The sequence below is a fragment of the Phoenix dactylifera genome, chromosome 13 (assembly GCF_009389715.1).
Source record: "Phoenix dactylifera cultivar Barhee BC4 chromosome 13, palm_55x_up_171113_PBpolish2nd_filt_p, whole genome shotgun sequence".
Lineage (NCBI taxonomy): Eukaryota > Viridiplantae > Streptophyta > Magnoliopsida > Arecales > Arecaceae > Phoenix > Phoenix dactylifera.
This window is the reverse complement of record NC_052404.1, coordinates 5972029-5994217: the sequence shown is the minus strand read 5'-3', so window position 1 is coordinate 5994217 and position 22189 is coordinate 5972029. Positions and strand designations below refer to the sequence as shown.

Genomic DNA, 22189 nt, shown 5'->3' with positions numbered 1-22189 from the left:
TGTTAGCATGATCCTATATCGATCAGTACTATTTTCTTTTGTTAGCATGATCTCGTTAGAGTAATTTTAGAGATCACATAACAATTTGTATTGGTAAGTATTATTTTTCTGTATTAGCATGTGCTATACTAGCATATATTATTGTATGGAGACCGTATAAGAGTATATACAACCTCTGAGATGTACCGAATATGTTGGAACGGAGAAATAAAATCACTTCTCTCTCTTTTCTTTTGTTTTCCCATTCTTCCGTAAATTTTTTAGCAGAATAAAACTTTTAGTTCAATCAAGGACCATCAAGGTTTCACAAGTTGACACATTAAGATCTAGGCATCCAACTTAATATCTGCTTTCATGTGGATTTGTAATGGTAATCAGCTTCTGCTTCGCAGGCTAGTAGATTAAAGTAATCATGCATTGTTACATACGAAAATGGCGTGGGCGTGCCGCTATGAATCGAGTGGCATAAAAGAAATAAATTGTGGGGAGTGGTAACCAGTACAACTATTCCCTTGTTATCACCTTCTTCAATTGTGGGGTACCATCAGCATACTTGAAAGCATCTGCCTTGCTCTGCAATCAAAGTTACCAATTGTTATCAAATTTGGAAGTGAAAATGTCATCCTCCTTTTCAGAAGAAAAAATAGCTTGATATGTTGATGGAATGACAATCACAAAATTCCAGAAAACAGAAAAACTTATAAAGCTGACAAATAAATGATCAAATGAAACTTTATAATGCTAATGTTATTTTCATTATTTATGTTCCATTTATCAGTCAACACTGCAGTGTCATAAAGTTGGATAGGATTTGCCATGAAAAATTAGGGGACTCATAACCTGATTGTGATGCGACAAGCTAGATGGAAATGCAGTGGAGATCCCTGAAAGCAACTTGGGATTCTAAAGTTGGGGAGTTAAGCTAATAGACTGATATTGCAGCATATTTCTTCTTTTTGTCATCATAACTTGATGGTCAACAAAATAAAGTTACTTCAAGACATCTGTTATAAAGAATCATTCAAAAATATTTTATTATTTATGTTTCATAAGACTACTGGATTTCTGATCTATCGCTCGAAAAAGGCAGGTCCAGAGATTGGCCATTTTGAAATAGCCAGGAAGAGAAAATAATGAATTGATGGATTGACTTTCAAAAATCAGGTAAAATAAATTCTAGAATACCATAAAAGGCATTCTGGAGTAAATAAGCCTAACAGAGGTAGAGATGAGGGTCCATACTCACCCCCACCTATCTATTTAGGCCCAATTTGGAATTGCCGTAAACAGTAAAGCATCTATTTATAGGGCTTTAGGCAATAGAGCTTTCACTAGTAGGGCTATTAATAAACAGTTATTTATTATTTAGTGACTATATTTATAAAATATTGTAGAACTTTAACATCTATTTGGTAACTGAGTAAATATTTTTAGTGTCAAAAAAATAGAAGTTTTTTTTGCATGTATACCTTCCAAATATGCAAAATTACATGAATACCCTCGTAAAGTTGCTATTTGCGTGTATAGCCTCATAAAATACTTATTTTGTATGTATACTCTTCTTTTTCTCTTTTTTTTTAATATATCATACCATCTAACACTATTAAAAGAATAAAAAAGTTTAAATCTAAAATAACTCAAATACTCTTATGGGTAGACATGCAAAATAAAAATTTTATAAAGATATACATACAAATAGCAACTTTGCAAAAGTATTCATGCAATTTCGCATATTTAGGAGGGTATATACTTAAAAAAAATTCAATAAAAAATGATCAAAATCTAGTAAAGATAATTTCGTCATTCTTAATAAAAAAAGTGACAAAAAAAGATTAATATTATTATGTCGCAGGATCTCATGTTAATATCAACTCTTATAAAATAAATCATATTATTTTTACAAAATTCTCGCCTCAACAAACAAGCAACAACTCAACATTTATAAATCACTAGAAAATATTTTTACTAATCTAAGCATCTATAATTAATCTTTTAAAAATAATGAAGAATATATAGACGTCATAGGCTCAATAATGATAATTATATCAAAATCAAATGAAAAATAGTATTACCAAAACGGTCACCTAATATTCCAACTTGACCAAGTTAAGATCTTTAATTAAAAAAATTGACAATATAACTTGGCCTTTTTCTAACTTGTTGATCTAATTGAATCATGAAAGACTCAGCAAATCTTAGTCAATTTTTGATCATTTTTTAATAGATTTTTTGAATATATATTCGTCTAAATATGGAAAATTCACAAAGTTGCTATTTATATGTATACCCTTATAATTTTTTTTGTATGTCTACCTATAAGAGTGTTTCAGTCATTTGAATTTTAAGCTATTTATTTTTTAACTACATTATATGGTATAGGTACATATGCAAAAAAAAAAAAAGGATATACATGCAAATAGTAATTTATGAGCGTATTCATGCAATTTTGTATATTTAAGAGGCTATACATGCAAAAAATCCTAAAGGATATTGCATAATACTTTTAATTGTCTAACAGGTTGTATCATCAAAATTATTTATTACAAAGTACTCTTAATTTATAAATTATTTATTTTGATATTTAACCTCAATAATATAATAAATAATATTTTTAAACTTTATTATAAAAGTATAAAAATATATTATAATATAGTAATACGATATTATTGTTTCAATTACAAATACTATATAATAATAATAATAATAATATTATAATATGATTATTTAGTATAATATAGTATCATTTTACAATATTTTTATATTTTGTTATATTATTATTATATTGAACTATCAAAAATAGTTATTATAGAAAATTGTCAGCTTATAAATTATTTTTAAATTGATTTTTAAAAAAAAATTGTTGACAACACTCAAATCGAGGCCTTTTATGTAAAAAAATTAGCTTCCTGAAGTAAGTCAAATGGAGTTGTATTCGAAAGCTTCAAATTGGAGCTTTTTCCTAACAATCCTTAACCAACTTTTTAAAGAACGAGAAAGTTGTTTCAAATTTTTACCGAACATCTCAAAATCACATGAAAGAGCTTCTACCCCTCGAAAAAGTACATTTTGGTCCTCCAAATATAATGCCAATAGGGCCTTGGTCTTGCTCTATCTAAAATTTGGGTATCATTTTGTTCTCATTCTATATGGCATTTAAGGTTTGGTATCCAATTTGAAGCAATGGTCACAAAACAAGAATTTAAAAGAGATGTACACCTAATTAGAGAGAAGGTCCATGGTAAAGAAGGCTAGGTGATGTTTAACCAAAAAAAAAAAAAAGAAGGCTAGGTGATGGGACCGGTGCGATAAAGACTGATCAAGAACTAATATATTCATCTTCATCAACAAAGCTGGCTATCATGGAAGTTGCATTGCATATCATATCATATAATATAATACTAATAAAATAATATTAATAGAATTTTGAACCATAAATCATCATGAGTTTATAGCACATCTTAGATCAGAACCAAAACCTTAAAACCTCACTTGCAAAATTATAAAATAATTTATTTTCACTGATTATGTTTGTGACATATCAAAATATTATTGTGTCTTAATATCTTCATTTTATTAGTTGTGCTTTAATCAACGGGTATTAGTTTTAATCAGAGATGAACATTTGTGTTTTAATATAGTTTCAAAATGATATCTTGATTTTATACATGGGGTATGGTTGTGCAATGCAATTTTTATAAAAGTTATAAAATCATTAAATTAACAAAGCTCTATTTAGGGTACCTTTTTTTTGAAATTTAAAATTTATTTCTCTCCTTACAAACATATGTTTCTCCTATTTTATATGCTCTTTTACACTAGCAAACACCTGCACAAAAATTATTAATTCATAAAAAAATATAAATTTAAAAATAATAAATGCATCAGGTCCAAATTAAAAACCTCCATATATAATTCAAATGGCTAACATATATAATATAATTTTTTGTGTATATTTCATGTTCATTTACTAGTATCATATATGTATACAAATACACCAAGTAATTAATTGGGACCATGTCGGATTGGGTCTAAAATCCCCCCACTTGATCGGACATTTTCAATCAGGGGTTTGAGTTGTATCTTCTTTGCGAAGAATAATTGGTATTTTTTCATGACATCAACCATTAGATAATACCTCCACAAATCTCAAAGCACTCCAACAGCTTCATTCATCCACTTACATAGGTCTCGCTCGAAGTGGCCATTGCGAGATCCAATGGTGGACTCGTGCGATAGAAGGTGAATCCTTCTTTCGCATGAACCTCTGTCCTTCAATCAGTCTAATTTTGGACCCAAACCGTGCCCATTCATCAACTGATCAGGATTGGGTTCGCATCAGGACTGGGTCATGTACCACGGCTTTGAGGATTAGAGTGACAGCCCTAATATTGCTATCAACCTGGACTCGGACAACAAACTTGATGCCCAAAAATAAGGATGGGCCGGCCCGGTTGTGGGCGACATTGCCGTCTTAATTCTAGGATTTGATCCGGCCCGACCCAATCCATTAGGTTAGGCCCGGATATACCCTCAACCCGAGGTTCAGGCCGGTCTGCCGATCCAATAGACCGAACCGGCCAACCGGCGCTGCCGGACCGCATCCCCGTTCGCGTGAACACCTCCGAGTCCCTGGCCTAAAACCCAATACCTCCCTTCTCTCACCGGCGGCGTCTACTTTCCCTTCTCCTCTTCTTCCATGGCCGTCTCCGCCGCTCTCAGAAACCCTAATTCCAGGCGCCTCCTCGGCTTATCCTCCGCCTCCCCTCCGTACTACTCATGCTTCCGCGGGGCGATCTTGGGTCCTTTGTCCTTCCGGGAGCCGCACTCCTCGCTGGGCTCCAATGGGGCGAGCCGTCTGGACACGGAGCTCTGGCCGAGGAGGTCCATGGCCACCTTCACTCGAACGTAAGTTGCTAATGAGTTGGTTGGACTTTTATGATCTTTGATGAACTATTTCTGCGCTGCTTTATGTCTTAGATTTTTTTTTTTTTTAATGGCATAAAGTTTGTTTCTTGGCTGGAATTTTCAGCGTTTGAGAGATTTGGAGTGTTTTCAAAATATTTCGATCGTTGTTGTTTTAGAAAAATCCAATCTGTGGGGCATTGAAATGATCAAGGTGGTCAGTTGCACCGGCTAGTGCACTACTTGCCATGGGCCGGCAGGGCTGTGATCAGTAGTGGGGTTTTGAACTCATTAAAGGCATTGGACTGATCAAGCGATTCTAACTCCTAGACATGTCTGTGAATGTCAAAGGAGAACATGCTGCTTGCTTGTGGTACCTGGAGTTTTCGATTGGAGCAAATATGAATGCAGAATCTTTCTGAGAAAAAAAAAAATGCTAGAAGACACATATATTTCTAATATGATGCTGATTGCTACACACCTATAACAAATATTTTTTAATTGCTCCGAACTTACTCTTCATTTTCCATATATAAATCTAGTTATGACACATTGGACCCCAAACTCCTGTCATGTCTTGTCATTTGCAATTGCTATTAGAACCATAACGACTCATTTATTATCATGATCTTGAAGGATAAATGGACTTCTTATGTGAGTTGCACACATCAATTGATAAATTACCTGAAGTTCTAGATCTAGCCATGCTATTGGCACTGAAAGGAGATGGTGCACCCTAATATCTATCTTGTCCGGCCAATATCACCTGGACATGCCCATCAATTTTTTTAAGTGCAGCTCTTTTACAGGGCCTAACAATAAGATGTGATTTATACTTCAAATGTTTATGGCTGACAGAGTTGCTGATAAAAAAATTTTGTGGCTATAGGAGTATAGTGTGAATGCATCTACATACATCAAGCTCAAACAAGCTCCCTTGCCTTAGTCTCTGAATAGGTTTTAAATATGAAGCCAATATCAGTTATGCTCTTCGATTGTTGATGTTTCTAAAAATTACAAGAGCCACAAGTTGATCTTTCTAAGAGTGAACTTCCTTTCAAGCCCATGTGAAGGGTTATAATTATATGGCTACCTATATGATCATATCTGGTAGTGGGCAAGCAAACACAGCACTGAGAGGTCATCAACCAGCATGAAGCAAGCTTTCCTTATCTCTTTTCAGAACCGTGAAGTAGTTGGAGTGTGTTTTTCCCATTCGACTGATGCATATGCCAATGTTGTTGGGTTCAGTATTTTATATTCCTTAAAAGGTAACAGTAGCATCTTGTTGTTTTAGCTCTCATTTTTTTATCCTTTTAAAGGAGGTTTAGTTTGATTTTTTAGCTATCATTTTTTCTCCTTTTAAAGGATGTTTATTCTGATTTTAATAGTGGAATACTCAATTCTTGTTCAGAATGCTGTCACTTCATTTTGCACTTATTAATATGTTAAGCATCTTTAACAAACTCAAGAATATAAATTTGTTTGGGAGTTAGATTTTAAATAGTTGGCTATACATGAAAACAAGAGAAGTGAAGAGGTGTAAGAAGGGACACCAACTCTTGCTTAGGGCATGAAGTTGGTGTTGTCAAGTTTTCAATTTTAATCTTGTTGAATGTCACCCCTTTCTTTAACTATTATGTTCTCTCACCTTTTGTTGAAATCAGTTCTTTCTTTTTAATTCTTAGCCTATTTGTTGAATACTCCAGTCATTTCTGTATGTAGGAAAGAATAACTTAAGTTTGACTGTTTATTATGGCTACAACTGTAATCTTATTATGGCCTCCTATCGCTTCAGGAAACCTCATGTAAATGTGGGCACTATAGGGCATGTTGACCATGGAAAAACTACATTGACAGCAGCTATCACCAAGGTAGAACCTTGCTTTAAGAATTTAATAATTCTTGTAAAATGATTAGTATTTCTATTTTGGAATTGTTATTTCTATTAGGTATAATGCTATTTTCCTGCATTTCTTAACTTATGATCTTTTGGTATTGACATTTGGATTGAAATGTGAAATAGGTACAATTGACTCATACATGCAATTTTTCTTTCAGGTGTTAGCTGAAGAGGGAAAAGCTAAGGCTGTTGCTTTTGATGAGATTGACAAAGCCCCGGAGGAGAAAGCTAGAGGGATTACCATTGCAACGGTTTGGGCATTTTTACTTTTCTGATTTATTTCTTCATTAAGTAATATATGAGATCATGATCAATTTTTTTCTTTTTTGGCCTTCTCCCGAAGTTTTGAATAACACATTATGCAGGCCCATGTGGAGTATGAGACTGCTAAGAGGCACTATGCCCATGTTGATTGCCCAGGACATGCAGACTATGTTAAAGTAAGTTGAGAAAGTTTCCTGTTGGGAAAAAATGTTATCACATAATCAAATGAATGACTAACCTTGTGGTCATGAGACAATACCTAGCTTAGTCATGAGGCACTACCTGGCTTACTCATCACATTTGAAAAAATAGGCATGTTTTGACTGCTAATAATTGTAAAAGGGTAGACATCAACATGAGTATTTTTTATTTTGACTATTCCATCCTGCCAGGGGTGCAGCAGGCAGGACTTATTGCCAATTTTGGCTTAGTGAATATTAATATTTCCCTTTGAAAAAAATGTTACAAACAAACATACTTTAAGAAAGATTGGACCAGAATTTTTAGAGATTAAAGTTTTTAAATTATTGATGGGGATGGCTAGGACATGGGCAATGGAGGCTAGAGACAATGGTGATGAACAAATCCACTTATATTATTAGTTGGATACCTTAAATGTAGTTGAATTTAGATATGTTTTTAAATGTTTTTGCTCATTAGAGAAAGGGGGAAGTTATCATGTTCAGATAATAAATTTGATATTTAAGTTCTCATTGTGAAATAAAATACATCCACAAGAAAGAGTTCCAGATCATTTTTGCAAAAGCAGAAGTTGTCCAAGATGGTAGGATTCATGTTTTATGCACTAAAAGAGGTTGGAAGTCCTAATAGCTATGCAATCAAAATAATTCATGTTGATGTGGGCTGATAGCATCAATTTATGAACACAAAAGCAGGCATACATGGCACAAAGGTGCTCATATCTGTATTTGAAGTTAGGAAGTAAAACGTTAAAGATCACCAGAAGTACTATGTTGATGCTTAAGAGGGACCACTTCCTTCTGATCTATATAGCAAAATTCAATTTTTTGAGAGCAATTCTATCAAATAAATCTTTTTGTTGACATTATTTTCCGTCTTTTTTTGTGAGTCACATTTTCTTATTATCTTTGATGTGTGGCATCTATTTAATGCTTAAACAAGAACCCATGTTGCAACTCTCTACATCTAAATTTTCTCGAGCTTGTTCCTGAACATTGGTTCAGGTTTATTTGATCTTGCTTGAGTCCATTATTCTACATTTTTTTGAGGGGGCATATAGATATTTGTTGATCTTTTTAACCCTGATTTATTGTTAAAAAACACAGAACATGATCACTGGAGCTGCGCAAATGGATGGTGGTATTCTTGTTGTATCTGCTCCAGATGGACCAATGCCACAAACAAAGGAACATATTCTGCTAGCTCGCCAGGTGGATAGCCATTTCTGTTGTCATCTCTTCACGATGTTCTTCTTGATAAACCAAAATTCATCTAAAGCATGTTCCAGAATATCAGCTTTGGTATTTTTCTAGTTGCACTTAGCTTATTTCTTTTATGCCATTTAGGTGGGTGTGCCATCGCTTGTATGCTTTCTCAACAAGGTTGATGCTGTTGATGATCCAGAATTGTTAGAACTTGTTGAAATGGAACTCCGAGGCATGTAGTCATGTGATTATATTGATTTTACAAAACGTTTTAGCCATTCATGACTTTATAAGGTTAATTTGGTAGTGGCTCCTTTTTATCTATTTATGCAGAGCTGCTTAACTTTTACAAGTTCCCTGGGGATGAAATTCCAATCATTCGGGGCTCCGCTTTGTCAGCTTTACAGGGAAATACTGAAGAAATAGGAAAGAATGCAATTTTAAAATTAATGGATGCAGTTGATCAATATATACCTGACCCCATACGCCAGCTTGAGAAGCCTTTCCTTATGCCAATTGAAGATGTCTTCTCAATACAGGTGATCTGGTGTTACTATATCCCAATTAAACGTCCAAATGAGAAGTTGCCATACATTGTTGAGACTAGCTGTTATGGGATTTTATTTATCTTTTAAAGTCATTTCTAGGAGTACATGATAGTTCAAAATGATTGGTGAATCAAATCTTTCTGCTAGTTGTGACAATGCTCTCCAAATGATTAAATAAGTCACAAGTAATTTGCACAATTATCATTAGACAAAAGATTCTCCAAACTATTTTAGATTAAATAGATCATTCATAAATTATTTATTAGTTTGTTGAATTTTATAAAATTTCCATGAATGTTCATGAAATGGATGTTATTTTAGCATTTGAGCATTTGGTATATGACAATTGCTTAAGAAAGTTAAATGCCTTTATGAATATTCATGTCCTACATGTCTTTTGTCTAACGGATATCTTTATGGGTTTTGTTGTCAAGTTTGGTCATAATCAGCTAAACAATGAAAACTCGTCTTTAGTATATCCTCGTCTTTTATTGGTGTGCTGAAATTGATCAGGTTGGATTTCCACAATCTCATTTGTGACAAAGTAAAGAATCTTTTGCCCGAAAACCTTCGTCTGCTGGGGTCCTTCATTGTAGCTTTCTTGAATATTTCATTGATTAAGTTTGGTAATAACCCCTCAGCTGTACTGTTTTTTGTTTTATCAATGCCAGTCTACCAAATTCCTACTCATGACACAAAGTGCTAAATTGAAGAAAAGAAGTTATATCAAGTTGATTGCTGAAATTTATATATACATCAAATTTCAAGCAATTCAGAATTTCCTTTCCTAATAATTGTTGAAACTTGAAAGAAACACTTAATAGGTAGAAAACCATCTGTAAGAATTACTTGACAGCATCAGAGTTATAGTTAATGATATTAGGGTTTTTTGTATGAATACCCTCCTAAGCATCGAATTTTGCATAAATACCCTTTCAAAATTGATATTTGCATGTATACCTTCGTAAAACACTTGTTTTGCCATTCTATCCTTTTTTATTTTTAATTTTGCATATGTACCCATACTATTTAACGATGTTAAAAAATTAACGATTTTAAATTAAAATGATTAAAATACCTTTAATGGGTAGACATGCAAATAGATCGCGATCCCGATAACAGAAGAAGAAGACAGGGACAATAGCGTAATTTTAAAATTTTATTTTATTTTTAATCAATATAAATATGATTTTTCTTAACACCGTTAGAACAACCGTTATATTACGGGCATTTGTACAATAACAAAGTTTTACGAGGGTATACATACAAATATTAATTTTGGAAGGATATTCATATAAAATCCAATATTTAGAAGGGTATCCATGCAAAAAACCCATGATATTAACAATAGCAGGAGATCCAAAATATTAGGGTTGCATAAAGAGCTCACAACTTACAGTAGCTGACACGTGGCTCTAGAAACAAGTTCTGAATTTTTTAAATGATTATTTAGTTACATATCTAACAGTTAAATTTCATGATCAGAGTAATAAATTCTTGAAGATAATTTAGTTTTCATGGCCTCTTTTGAATGATCTCTTTGAAAATTTATTCTGAAATTGTTTACTAACTGATACTTCTTTGCCATTTCTTTTAAATCTTTTAAATGTAGCTAGCCAGTCATTGAGATGCAGTTTGTTTTTGATGGCTAAAATATTTACAGGGACGAGGCACTGTTGTAACTGGCCGTGTTGAACAAGGTACAATTAAAACTGGAGAAGATGTTGAGATTCTAGGGTTGACGCAGGTACTACAAAACTTAAACTTTACATATTTAATCATATTGTGGCATGCGCTCATGATTCATTATCATATGCATTATTCAAGTCAGCAGATATTGGAAAAAGTAAATCATCCTTGATTGTGTTTGGCTACAAGAAGAGCAAAAACAGAAGGAAAAATGAGATGAATCTATTTTCATTCTTTTGTTGTCGGAAGAAGTGAAAATGAAATAAAAGCAGAAAAAAACCTATTACACCTATGTTTTTACCATATCAAAAGAATTCCATTATTTTGATTTTTAGAAATAAAAAGAACTAATATTATTAGATACCATCATTACTACTTCCAACACAATCGTTGGTATACCATCATTAATGCCTTTTTCCCTTGAGCATATTCTTTAATATGATCTCATGATAGAATAATCTTTCCTTGATTGTGTTTCATTATCTTTCTTGATGATTTTTTTCTGTTTTCTCTACAAGCAAACACAGCATACAAGTTCTTCCTTTTGTTTTCTTCTTTAAATAACATGCACTTGTTTGGTCATTTTCTTATTTTATAAGTGGATTCAGTGCATAAAAGAGTTTCAAATTGTGCCATTCAAAGCCACAACTATGATTTATCTTGTGTTCTTTGCCTTTATATCAAAACAATGAGATTATTAGTCATGACACGTATGTGCTGATGCACACTATATTTGGGGATGTGAAAAACACCGTATGTACATACTACGTGCATTCACAACCAAAAATCAACATTTGTCTAGAAGCCTTTCTAGAGCAAGCATATGTATGCATGTTTGCATTTTGGTTACATATTTTGCAAATGAAAAAAAAAAACAAAAAAGAAAAGAAAAGGAAAAAGAAAGAGAAGTGATTGAGGTGAGTGTTTGTTGGCGAGATCTGGAAGCCGAATTTGTTTCAGCTCGAGGTTCTTTATCTGGGACCTTAAACTGATCTGAATCGTCATGCAAATATAAATCTAGACTAAAACCCAGGCTGACCTAAATTGGGCTTTACTCTAGAGTTTGGACATGGAGTTAATCATTTACTTGTGGAGTAGAGTCAATGCAGCGACAATCTTAGGGTTTAAAAATAATATATCAAAGGCAAAAGTTCATGATTTGGAGAAAAAAAGAAAAATTGGGAGAGGAGAGAAAATTTAGAAGATTAAAATGAAATTTGGTAGAAATATAATCAAGAATACCTGAAATATCCTGAAGAACAGGAATGATAAATGAATTATATAGTCTTAGAAGTTCGTAACTTATTTGTATAAAGCCATGAATTGTTTACAAAAGTTGCAAATTGCCTCTCATCTATTCTATATGGACTTGGGTTTGTATCGGGTGTTTGTGGGTTTTTAAGTGTTGTATCCTTTCCATATCTAAGAATTTCTTCATACAAAGCTTGTGTTTGAGTGTCATACCAATAGCCGTGTTTAAGTGTCGGGTCTAGGTATTTTAGGGTCCAGGTAAATGGCCTTTTAGTTAACTCTAGAAGGGTGTGCTTTCGAAACTTTGAACCAAGGATTGGTTGTGAAGATCTGGAACTAAGTGAATATGAAGTGTTTGTAGCGTGATGTTTTAGAAGAATAGGTAAATCATGGTTTATTGAAGAACTTAGACAAGAGAGCTTTGGAAATTGGTTGAAAGTTGATAAAACTGTAAATGCAGGCAAGAATTATGCTATTCAAGGCATTCAAATCATTGATGGACATATTAAGTAGGGAGTCCAAAAATATTTGTTTCTTGTGCAAATAGTCACTAATAATTATGAGCACAGAAAGAAATCATTGAAATATATTAACTCAGTTGCAGTCATCAAAAGGATTGATTAGTATGTCCAGAAGATGAGAAGCACTGGCAACTTCAAATATTTTTTCTTTAAAATGTTTGTTGACATCTCGAATATGCTGTGTCATATTTTTGCACATTCTGATATCACGAATGGAAATGCAACATAAATATGCTTTAGTTTGTTCCATTCTCACATTTTTTCATTTTTTATTATTGTTTGAGAAAGGGTAAATTTCATGAAATGGTGCATCTTGACTATGCCCACTGCTTTTCTAAAGATAGTTGAATGGTTTTGTTTCTTCTCAAATATATGTATAAAATGGAAAGATCCACAGTTGTTTTTATAGTATTATCTAATTGAAAATGGAATTCTATTGGCTCTTATGTTGTTAGGAACTGAACCTAAATCTATCCTTAAATTGGTGAAATAGGAATTGTTCATATTACAATTTGTGAAATATACTGATTTCTACAGAGCTTCTTAGTGATGATTTTGAAACATAATATTTCATAAGAGAACATGAAGCATGCCATTTTTTTCCTTTTCTTCGTCTTCTTCTTCTTCTTCTTTTCGTTTATGGGCAATAGTGGAAAAATGATTATATTTTTCTCATATATCCTTATGATAGGGTGGACCACTGAAGACTACCGTTACTGGTGTTGAGATGTTCAAGAAGATCTTGGACCGTGGACAGGTAGGTAGACAATTTAGTCTTTTCTTTTATCCAAATTGCCTAAATGAATAGCTAGGTTTTTTTCCTGTAGGCTGGTGACAATGTTGGCCTCTTACTACGTGGTTTGAAACGTGGAGATGTGCAACGAGGGCAGGTGAGGAATCTGAATCTTGCAGTCATCAATTCTTGTTTGGGCTCCTGATGGCTTTTGTATTAGTGATTAGTTTATCGGTCTTCCAACACTAAAGAATAATTTAGCTAATATTAGGTTTTCTTTTAATGTAATTCTCTTCAATTTCAAGTTCTTTCACTACAAGTGGAAGTGAGTGATAGCCGGAAGATTTGAACATTAAACCCCAATATGATTTTTCTCTTCATGTGCCCCCATTTCAGATGCAGCTGTTTTCTTTTTGTTGGCATTCATCATTTGCTAACTTTTGGAGAATTTATCATTTGATTTGGTTGGTTCTATGAAGCATGAGCATGGATATAGTAATGCAGATATGGCATGATATGGAAAAGATGATGCAGCAAATCTTTTTCTTTTTTAAAAAAATATATAGTACGGTTAGGATACAAATAAATATATTTTCATATATATGTAATATGGCATCCAAAAATTGTAATGTGTTATTGTAACGGCATTGTCCAATAACATCAACATAATTGCACCATTTAGTTGCCACTCAAAACCTTAGATTACAAGCCATACTTTACACATGAACATCAAGATCGCAAGCTCTATAACGAACCATCTTTTTTTTTTTTTTTTTTTGTAGAACTAGGACAGGACAAATGTCATGCCCCAAACCCCACACTTGGGTCAGCCACGTGACACGACCGCATATTCTTCTAGAGTATAATTCTAGAGTATATGCAAGGCCTGATAATCTGAGATATAAGCAATTAAGGTAAACAAAATATTGTATTATTTACCAAAAATTAGAGTTATCCAAAATACAAGGTTTATATACATCCGATATCAAATACAAAAGTCTAACTATTACTATTTCTCACCAAAAGCTCCGAAGCGGCCCCATTTAGCTAGGTGTTCTACGAATCTGAAAAAACTGGAAGGGATAAGCTGAACTAACAGCTCGGTAAGGATTTCTAAGCACATACACTAGCATGAAAATGATATCAGTTCTCTAATAAGTATATATCTGCTGAGAAAATAATGATTTATATCTCAACAATTAATAATCGAGCATCCATATGACAATCCCAATAAGGATACCAGTATGTTCATCAAGCTTCAATAGTATGACATCTCAAATGTATGCAGTATTCCACCAAAATAGCAGCTCTGATAAGCTTATCGTAAATGATTAAATTAGCATCGTAAATTACTAAATTAGCAATTCCATTTAATCAGAATTTTACTTTAACTACTATTACTGCTGTTAATATCTTTATTTTAGCTATTATTATCATTATTGTTATCATTATCATTATCATTATCATCATCATTATTATTATTATTATCCTAATATGATTACTGCAGATCAGATCTGACTTTTTCGACATTTGGATTGTTCACGGTCACACTCCTGCCCATGACTAGCTATACTTGAGTCAACCTGTTGCCAAGAGAGAAAAGGAGAGGTAGAGAGTTAGCCCTCTTTTGGCGGAGCAAGGGATGGCTATGCCATCCCCTAGTTGGCTGCGCAACAACAAGGAGGGGCTTCAAGATAGAGAAATAACAAGAAAGGAAGAAAGGAAAAGTTAGCGTAGGGCTTACTTGAGTCGAGGTGGAAGAGGAGAAGGGACGGTGGCGACGAGCATGGAGAGAAAGAGGGAGAGAAGAAAAAAAAGAATAATAATAAGAAGAAAAGGAGGAGGGAGAATGTTGGGTGAGAGAGAGGGGAGAGAAAGGCGATGAAAGGGAGAAAGAAGCAAGTGGGGGGCTCTGGTATGCAGTATCGAGCGGAACAAGGGTGAATCCCTTGTTTCGGTCTCGAGATAAACATGGGCACCGCCTTATCAAGCGAGCCCTGGCTCGGTTGGGTCGGCCCGGCCATAGCTAAGCCGGGTTGGGTATCACAAGAAATCCCTGCCGATTAATGGGGGACACAAACCTAGGTCCTTGGTACAAATCCACAGAGGCTTTACCAACTGAACTAGTTAGCATTCTTAACTAACCATCTATTGTTAAATGGTCAACATTCATTAATAAAGGAAAAAAGAAAGCCTTCTCCCTCATCCCTTGAGGTATTGAACATGTATGCTAGATAAGGTTCGCCGTATCAATGCATACAACGCCATACCAAGTGTACCAGTACCTAACCAAAGCTCGGTACAAGGAGCATATCGAGTCTCGGTATGCCAAACAGAACCATGTACCAGGTGTACCAACACTATTCTAGCATGGTACCAGTACGGGGTCGGTATGATAGGAAATCATGTTGGGCATATCTCAGAAGTATTCAAAGGATATTTTTTTTCAAGAAGAAGAAGAAGAAGAATGGATGCTTAGAATAAGTATCCGATATGTATCCTAGCTGTATACAACAAATGTCAATAATTTTGTATCCAATATGTATGAGATATTGAGAGGGCATGCAATTTTATATTTGTTCTTCCTAGGTTGGAGGTTCCTCTTGTATAATTATAAACATAGGTCTTTTTATTTTCCCATGTGATTTTATATTTATGCTTATTTAATGATTGTAGGTAATTTGCAAGCCTGGTTCTGTAAAGACATATAAGAAGTTTGAAGCGGAGATATATGTGCTAACAAAGGATGAAGGTGGTCGCCACACTGCCTTTTTTTCAAACTACAGCCCTCAATTCTACATGAGAACTGCTGATGTCACTGGGAAGGTAGAACTCCCAGAAAATGTAAAGATGGTGATGCCTGGTGATAACGTGACTGCAACATTTGAATTGATATCACCTGTTCCACTTGAACCAGGTAATGAATACAGGTTTAGAGTGGTTGTGAAATCACTAACAATGCCACCTGAATATTAGAATATTTGTTATGAACCTTGGTCCAACATCTTTCAAATTTTACATATCCATTTGTTGCTTAAAGAGAATAGTTTAATATCTACAAGGGAACAAATAATAAGTTAATAACTAATTAAGACATCCATGATTAGGATGCTAAATATAACCAACAAAGGCTGTCCCAACCTTTTGGGACTCCCTAGTACTCTCTGCCTTTTCAGACCAGCTGCTTGACATCAATGCTCCACATTTTCTATGTGCACTTTGCTGGAGTAGAACTTTGCTATTGCAATCTACAAATTCTGCTGGAGAACTTTGCTGGTGTAGTCTTTTGGTATTCTCTCAAGTTTATTTTGTCCAAGATTTTTAGGTAGAAGTCAATAGTCTATACATGCTTGGTGTTCCGCTCCACTATAATATGCAATTAAGTGGTTTACATTATACAAATTTATTGTGCATTGGCTGCAGCTATTTAATTTCTTCATATGGCGCATCTACCTATGCTTTAAGAAGCTTATCTTCCTTGAAAAAAGCCTAGGAAGTCATGCTTTATGATCAGATATGTTTAACCTTTTAATGATTTTCTGATTTTCTTTTGTGGCCCTATGGAACAATGTTTAGATTTATTTTTGGACCATCGGCAGACATCTGCTTTAGTTAACCAGAAATCATTTTTCAATTTTATTCATTGTTTTCTTCTACTGTTTTCTGTTTTCTTTTATTTTAAAGCTTTTAGACTTATGTTGTATTCTTATTATTCTTGTTGTCCATGTAACTGTGATACTAGCCATCTAAACTTGTCGAACTATATGGGTTCGGCCGTGGTAACTCATTTTGGTTATTTACGATTCTATATATTTACATGTACAATGAGCATGCTCAAATCCTTTTTCTGTGGGAAAATGTCTCTCTTTCTACTGCTGCTCTTGCACTGCTGATAAGTCATCCTTTTCTTTTCCTGCTTTCCTGTTGAAGAAGTTTCATTTCAGTTACATTGCTTCAGTATTCAACACCACTGCTCTAGGCCATGATCATCATAAAAGCAAGAATATATGTATAATTCGAAAAATATGGGCATGAATATTTAAACTTCTCTGGTTCTGGACAGGACAAAGATTTGCTTTGCGGGAAGGGGGAAGGACTGTTGGTGCAGGAGTTGTTTCTAAAGTGATCAGCTGAATTTTCCTCCCAGCTCTAGTTAGTCTGCTGCTGCTTCGAAAAAAAAAAAGGTTTATAGGAATAGAACTGACACTTAAACAGTAACATGCAGCATGGCAAATGATTCTCTCGTTTGTTTTATTTCCTTTTCCAGAGTATTCATTGAAAAGCCTTGGGGAAATGAAATATAGCTAGCAGCTCAAATTTTGTGGAATCCCACATATTTAACATGGTTTCTGATACGTCTTTGCCTAATTGTATCATAATGATCACCTTCATGCTCAATGATGTTCCCAGAAGCTGCCTTCATTGAAATTTGAAATGATGAAGTCACATTCTACATTGACTTATGATCAATGGTGGGTTCGTTTCAGACCTTCAAACACATCGATTTGTTTCTGCAGCTAGTTTATGCTGGTGCGAGTAAGATTATCCATAGAACATACCAGTACCAGAAGCATGTTTGTAAGTATAGGTTGTTTGTTTTCAGTTTTGCCTATTTTATTCTGTCCAAACTTTGATTAATAATGAGTATTATGATAAACTTATGAATTGATCGGTCCATTTACACACCCATGGTTAATTTTGTTGATAATAAGATTGCCAAAAGACTGGTTGGTTTGAACCTAACTACCTTAATATGGAATTTTGGAAGGAATCCTGCATGAGAAGATAATGGCTCTGCTAACTTCAAGAGCTGATATGTGTTGAGTTGACTGAATATCCATTTCATGGCCAACTTGAAATGATACTCAAAACTCAGCCACCCAAAATGGCCTAGAGTGCTATGGTTTGGACTTTCGGCCCAGGCGCCCTTAAAACAAATACTTCCACATTGATCCAAAACCCTAGAAAACTTGCACGCTGCAGCCTAGGAATAATGAGATTGCCATAAAGAGCTGCATGTAGTGAATTTCCAGGTGCAAATATATGATGCTTAGAATGACAATTTTCTCGTGTGTGGCTCAATGCCTTTGTGAGCCAATCATTTGCTCATCTAATGGGCATGTTTATGGAGTACCAATCATGTTAACTGCTTCAACCACTCTTGTGATGGGCGCTTTCAAAAATGGCGACTTCAGTTGTCCTTTCTACAAGAGTGATCTTTTCTTTTCTTTTGGGTTTTGCAGGAGCAGCCAATCCTTTTTTTGCAAACCGAAATATCCCTCGCCACATCATCTTAAAATGCGGATATAAAAAGAAGGAATGAGATGATAAGGAAAAATGCAAAAGAAAAATATGTGTCGGTAAGAGGAGATGGCATGATAATATGCAGTGTGCATGAGAAAATTTAAAAAAATATATCTTAAAAGATAAGAAAGGAAGAGAGAAGGAGAATCTCTCGATCTTCTTCTCTCTCTCCCCAACCACCGTCAACCATCCCCATCGTTGTTGATATTAATTATTGTTCACCACCATAGTCATCAATTTCCAACACTCCCCTCCTATCTCCAATCTCTTCCACCATTGCGCTAGATTTTTTTTTTTTTTTTTTGCTATAGTGGATAACTCATATCCTTCTAGTATGGATACATCCAAAAAATTCAAAAAACAACATATCATGGAGTGCTCTAGACAGCTCTCTTTATTCGACCCACAGAATCCCTTCGGAGTGATCGGCCACATACGAGACCACCTAATTCGAGGCCCATTAGCCTCTCTGTAAATGTGCCTGGCCTGGAACACATCGCCTCTCACCATGGGCCGGATGTTCCAAAGCAGAGGGTGGCGCCCATCCACGACCAATGGTGCCCCATTGATCCAACCGATCACTGTGGCTAAGTCACCCTCCAGCAACACTGCTCTAGCCCGCAGAATACGCCGTGCATAACCCAAACCAACCCACGCCGATCTCAACTCCACCTCCGAAACAGAGGTGTCGAAGATCTAGCACCCGCCAGTAGCAACCACCCTCAAGTTCAAGCCTCTGATAACGAAGCCTGCACCGCCTCTGCCACCATTAAGCACACATCTATCAAAGTTGACCTAGGGCTCCTCAGGATGTTTCTCACCAGCCATTGCCTACCACCTCCAACAATTTTTACCTTTGCTAACTACTGTTGTTGATCTCTGTACTATTGTCGACCATAGCTTAGGATGTTTCTCACCAGCCATTGCCTACCTCCTTTGACAATTTTTACCTCGGCTAACTACTGTTGACGATCTGCACCACCATCACCCATCATCTTTGATGATCTCTACTATTATCGACGATTTCCACCACCACCTACCACTATCAATAATTTCTAGCACTACTCACGACCAATTACCGCTGATGATCTCCATTATTACTAACCATCCATTACTAACGACAATCTCCGTTACCACCCACTACACTACCATCACTAACGATCTTTATTACCACCTACCACACCAACGATCTTTGCCATCATTGTAATTTTTGATGAACTTTATCCACAATGCACCACCTCCAATGATCTCCACCACTATCTACCACTATCAATAAACTCTTCTATCACCTATCATCTTCGATAATTTTCATAACTACCCACCATCATCAACAATCTCCACCATTATGCATATCTATAATCTCCACCACCATCAATAATCTTTACTACCCCTCACTATCACCAATTTTCGGCATTACCCATGAATATTAACAATCTCCACCACTCTCCACGAGTATGGACATTGGTGGTGGAGGTCATTGGTGCACAAATTAAAAAAAGGTGATGCAAATATGTTAAGTAACTAATGCACAAAAATATGTTGCTAGTATTATAAGAAAACGATTCACATACATAAGGTACGGTGCATATTCCACACATGCTTAATTTTACTATAAGATTTGTTTGTTATATTTAAGATTGTGCAAATGATATCATCTTTTATTGGAGTATGTGAACCAACGATTAGGCATGTGTAAACCACCTATTTTAACAATTCACATCAACAATTTATAATGTCTAAACTATTTTTTTGAATGGGTATTAGATATTTAAAATATGTTCGCATCAATTGCCATCCAAGGAGTGCATGACCATTTAAAATATATGCATTGCATGTTTAAAACGTGTGCACCAATAATTGAGCATGTGGAGATCATCTATTCAAAATATACATGAATAACTAATAATTTGTGCATTTACTTTTAAAACATGTGCATCGGCTATTTAAGATCTCTTACCAATTTGAAATATATGCATTAGCTATTATCTAATGAGTGTTTTTGTAAGTCACATGTATCAATTGTTTAAAATATTTAAATCTAACTTTTTAAAACTTATAAGGCACTAATCAGCTATTAGTTCAATGAGTGCATCACTTATTTCAAAAGGTTGTATTATATATCTAAAATATATGGCTAGTAATTGAGCATGTTATCATCCATTTGAAGTATATGAATTGTTTATAATATGTGTATCGCCTTCTTAAAAGGTGTACATCAAATTCCAGAGCATCAGCTTTTTAAGATATATGCATCATCAATTTGGAATGTGTGCACCAGCTATCATCCAATATGTGTATTGCCATTTTAAAACATGCGCATTAGTAGTCTCCACCACCACCATGGATAGTTGCAAGTGGTGAAGATTGCTGGTGGTGGTGGATAGTGGTAGGCGGTGGTGGGTAGTGAAGAGTCAATGGTAGTGGGCAGGTGAAGATTAGTGACAATGTTGATTAGCAATGAAAATCATTGATGGTGGTGGACGGCGGCAAATAGCAGCATCTATGATAGCGGACGAGGATAGAGTTCTTTGAAAATGGTAGGTACTGGTGGAGATTGATAAAATAGTGGTGGATGGCAATGGATGGTCCACCACCATTGTATACAGTTGTAGGCAGTGGTTGATTTAGGTAATGATAGATTCTAATGGAGAGCGTTGATGTTGGTGGATGATGTTGGAAATTATTAGAGGTGGTTGGTAGTGGTGAAGATTGTTGGCAATTGTGGTACAAATTTTCAACAATGGTGGACGGTGATTAGGGCCGGCCCAATCCTTGGGCGACTGAGGCGATTGCCTAAGGCCCCGGCCCAAAGAAGTCCCACCACAAGAAAGGCCTCAAAAACAAAATGGAAAGAATAAAGGCCCCCTGTGAGTTCACCTTAAGCCAGCCCACTGCAGGGAAAGCCTTAAAGACAAAATGGCCTTAGGCTCCTAAAAACATTGAGCCGCTCCTACGGTGATGATAGTGGTGATAAGCTATAATAAAGATTTTCAAGAATTGTGGATAGTAGTAGAGATCGACAATGATGATAGTTGATGATGATGAGTTGTGATACAAATCTTTCGATAATTTTTGGTGGAGATCAACAATGGTGGTAATGAGTGATGGTAGAGATTCTTGCTGATAGTGAGGCAGTGGTGGAGAGCAATGATGTTGGTATGGTGGTAGAGATCGATGACAATAAGTGGTGATGAAGGTCGATAATGGTGGTCGTGGATAGTAAGAGAGAAGGGGGTCATGAGGCGTTCTTTCTCTCTCCCTTTCTTATATTTTTTTTCTTTATATTTTATTTTATATATCTATGTATTCTCATCTCGCTTCCTCTCTTTTACCCATATTCTGGTAAGAGACATTTTTATTTGAAAATTGGAAGCACAACCTTTCCTATTTAAAAATAGTTACCTTAAAAAAAATAAAAAATTGAAATATGTTAGGAAATATTTATTTTCTTGAAGCTCAAGGGCATAATACAAATTTTTTAAAGATATATGTTATCTAATGAAGGAGATGTGATCTAGGAGGGTTACAGCTTTAGCATGGAAGAAAAAGGGGCAAAGTGAAAGGATCAGAAAAGAAATTTTTTTTCTCTCAGATAAAGTTAAAAAAAATAAAAAAACTTCTTTCCTCTTTCCAGTAATATTATTATGCTATATCCTCATGTAATTTAC

General features: G+C 34.9%; 1 protein-coding gene across 1 annotated transcript; it reads left to right on the top strand.

Annotated features, from left to right (window-relative positions):
- The first annotated feature begins 4589 nt into the window (after window positions 1-4589).
- LOC103723610 (elongation factor Tu, mitochondrial-like) lies at window positions 4590-17652 on the top strand. Its single transcript, XM_008814572.4, has 12 exons — window positions 4590-4905; window positions 6701-6776; window positions 6964-7056; window positions 7171-7245; window positions 8377-8481; window positions 8617-8707; window positions 8809-9014; window positions 10687-10770; window positions 13176-13241; window positions 13312-13374; window positions 15894-16134; window positions 17281-17652. The coding sequence occupies exons 1-12, from the start codon at window positions 4697-4699 to the stop codon at window positions 17349-17351; spliced, it is 1380 nt and encodes a 459-aa protein (XP_008812794.2). The 5' UTR covers window positions 4590-4696; the 3' UTR covers window positions 17352-17652.
- The last annotated feature ends 4537 nt before the right edge of the window (window positions 17653-22189 follow it).

Bases quoted from the DNA above. Each gene is read 5' to 3' on its own strand.
- LOC103723610 (XM_008814572.4), top strand. From the start codon at position 4,697: ATGGCCGTCTCCGCCGCTCTCAGAAACCCTAATTCCAGGCGCCTCCTC. The intron at 8,708-8,808 runs GCATGTAGTCAT...CTATTTATGCAG, and splicing joins TGTTGAAATGGAACTCCGAG to AGCTGCTTAACTTTTACAAG. The intron at 9,015-10,686 runs GTGATCTGGTGT...AAATATTTACAG, and splicing joins AAGATGTCTTCTCAATACAG to GGACGAGGCACTGTTGTAAC.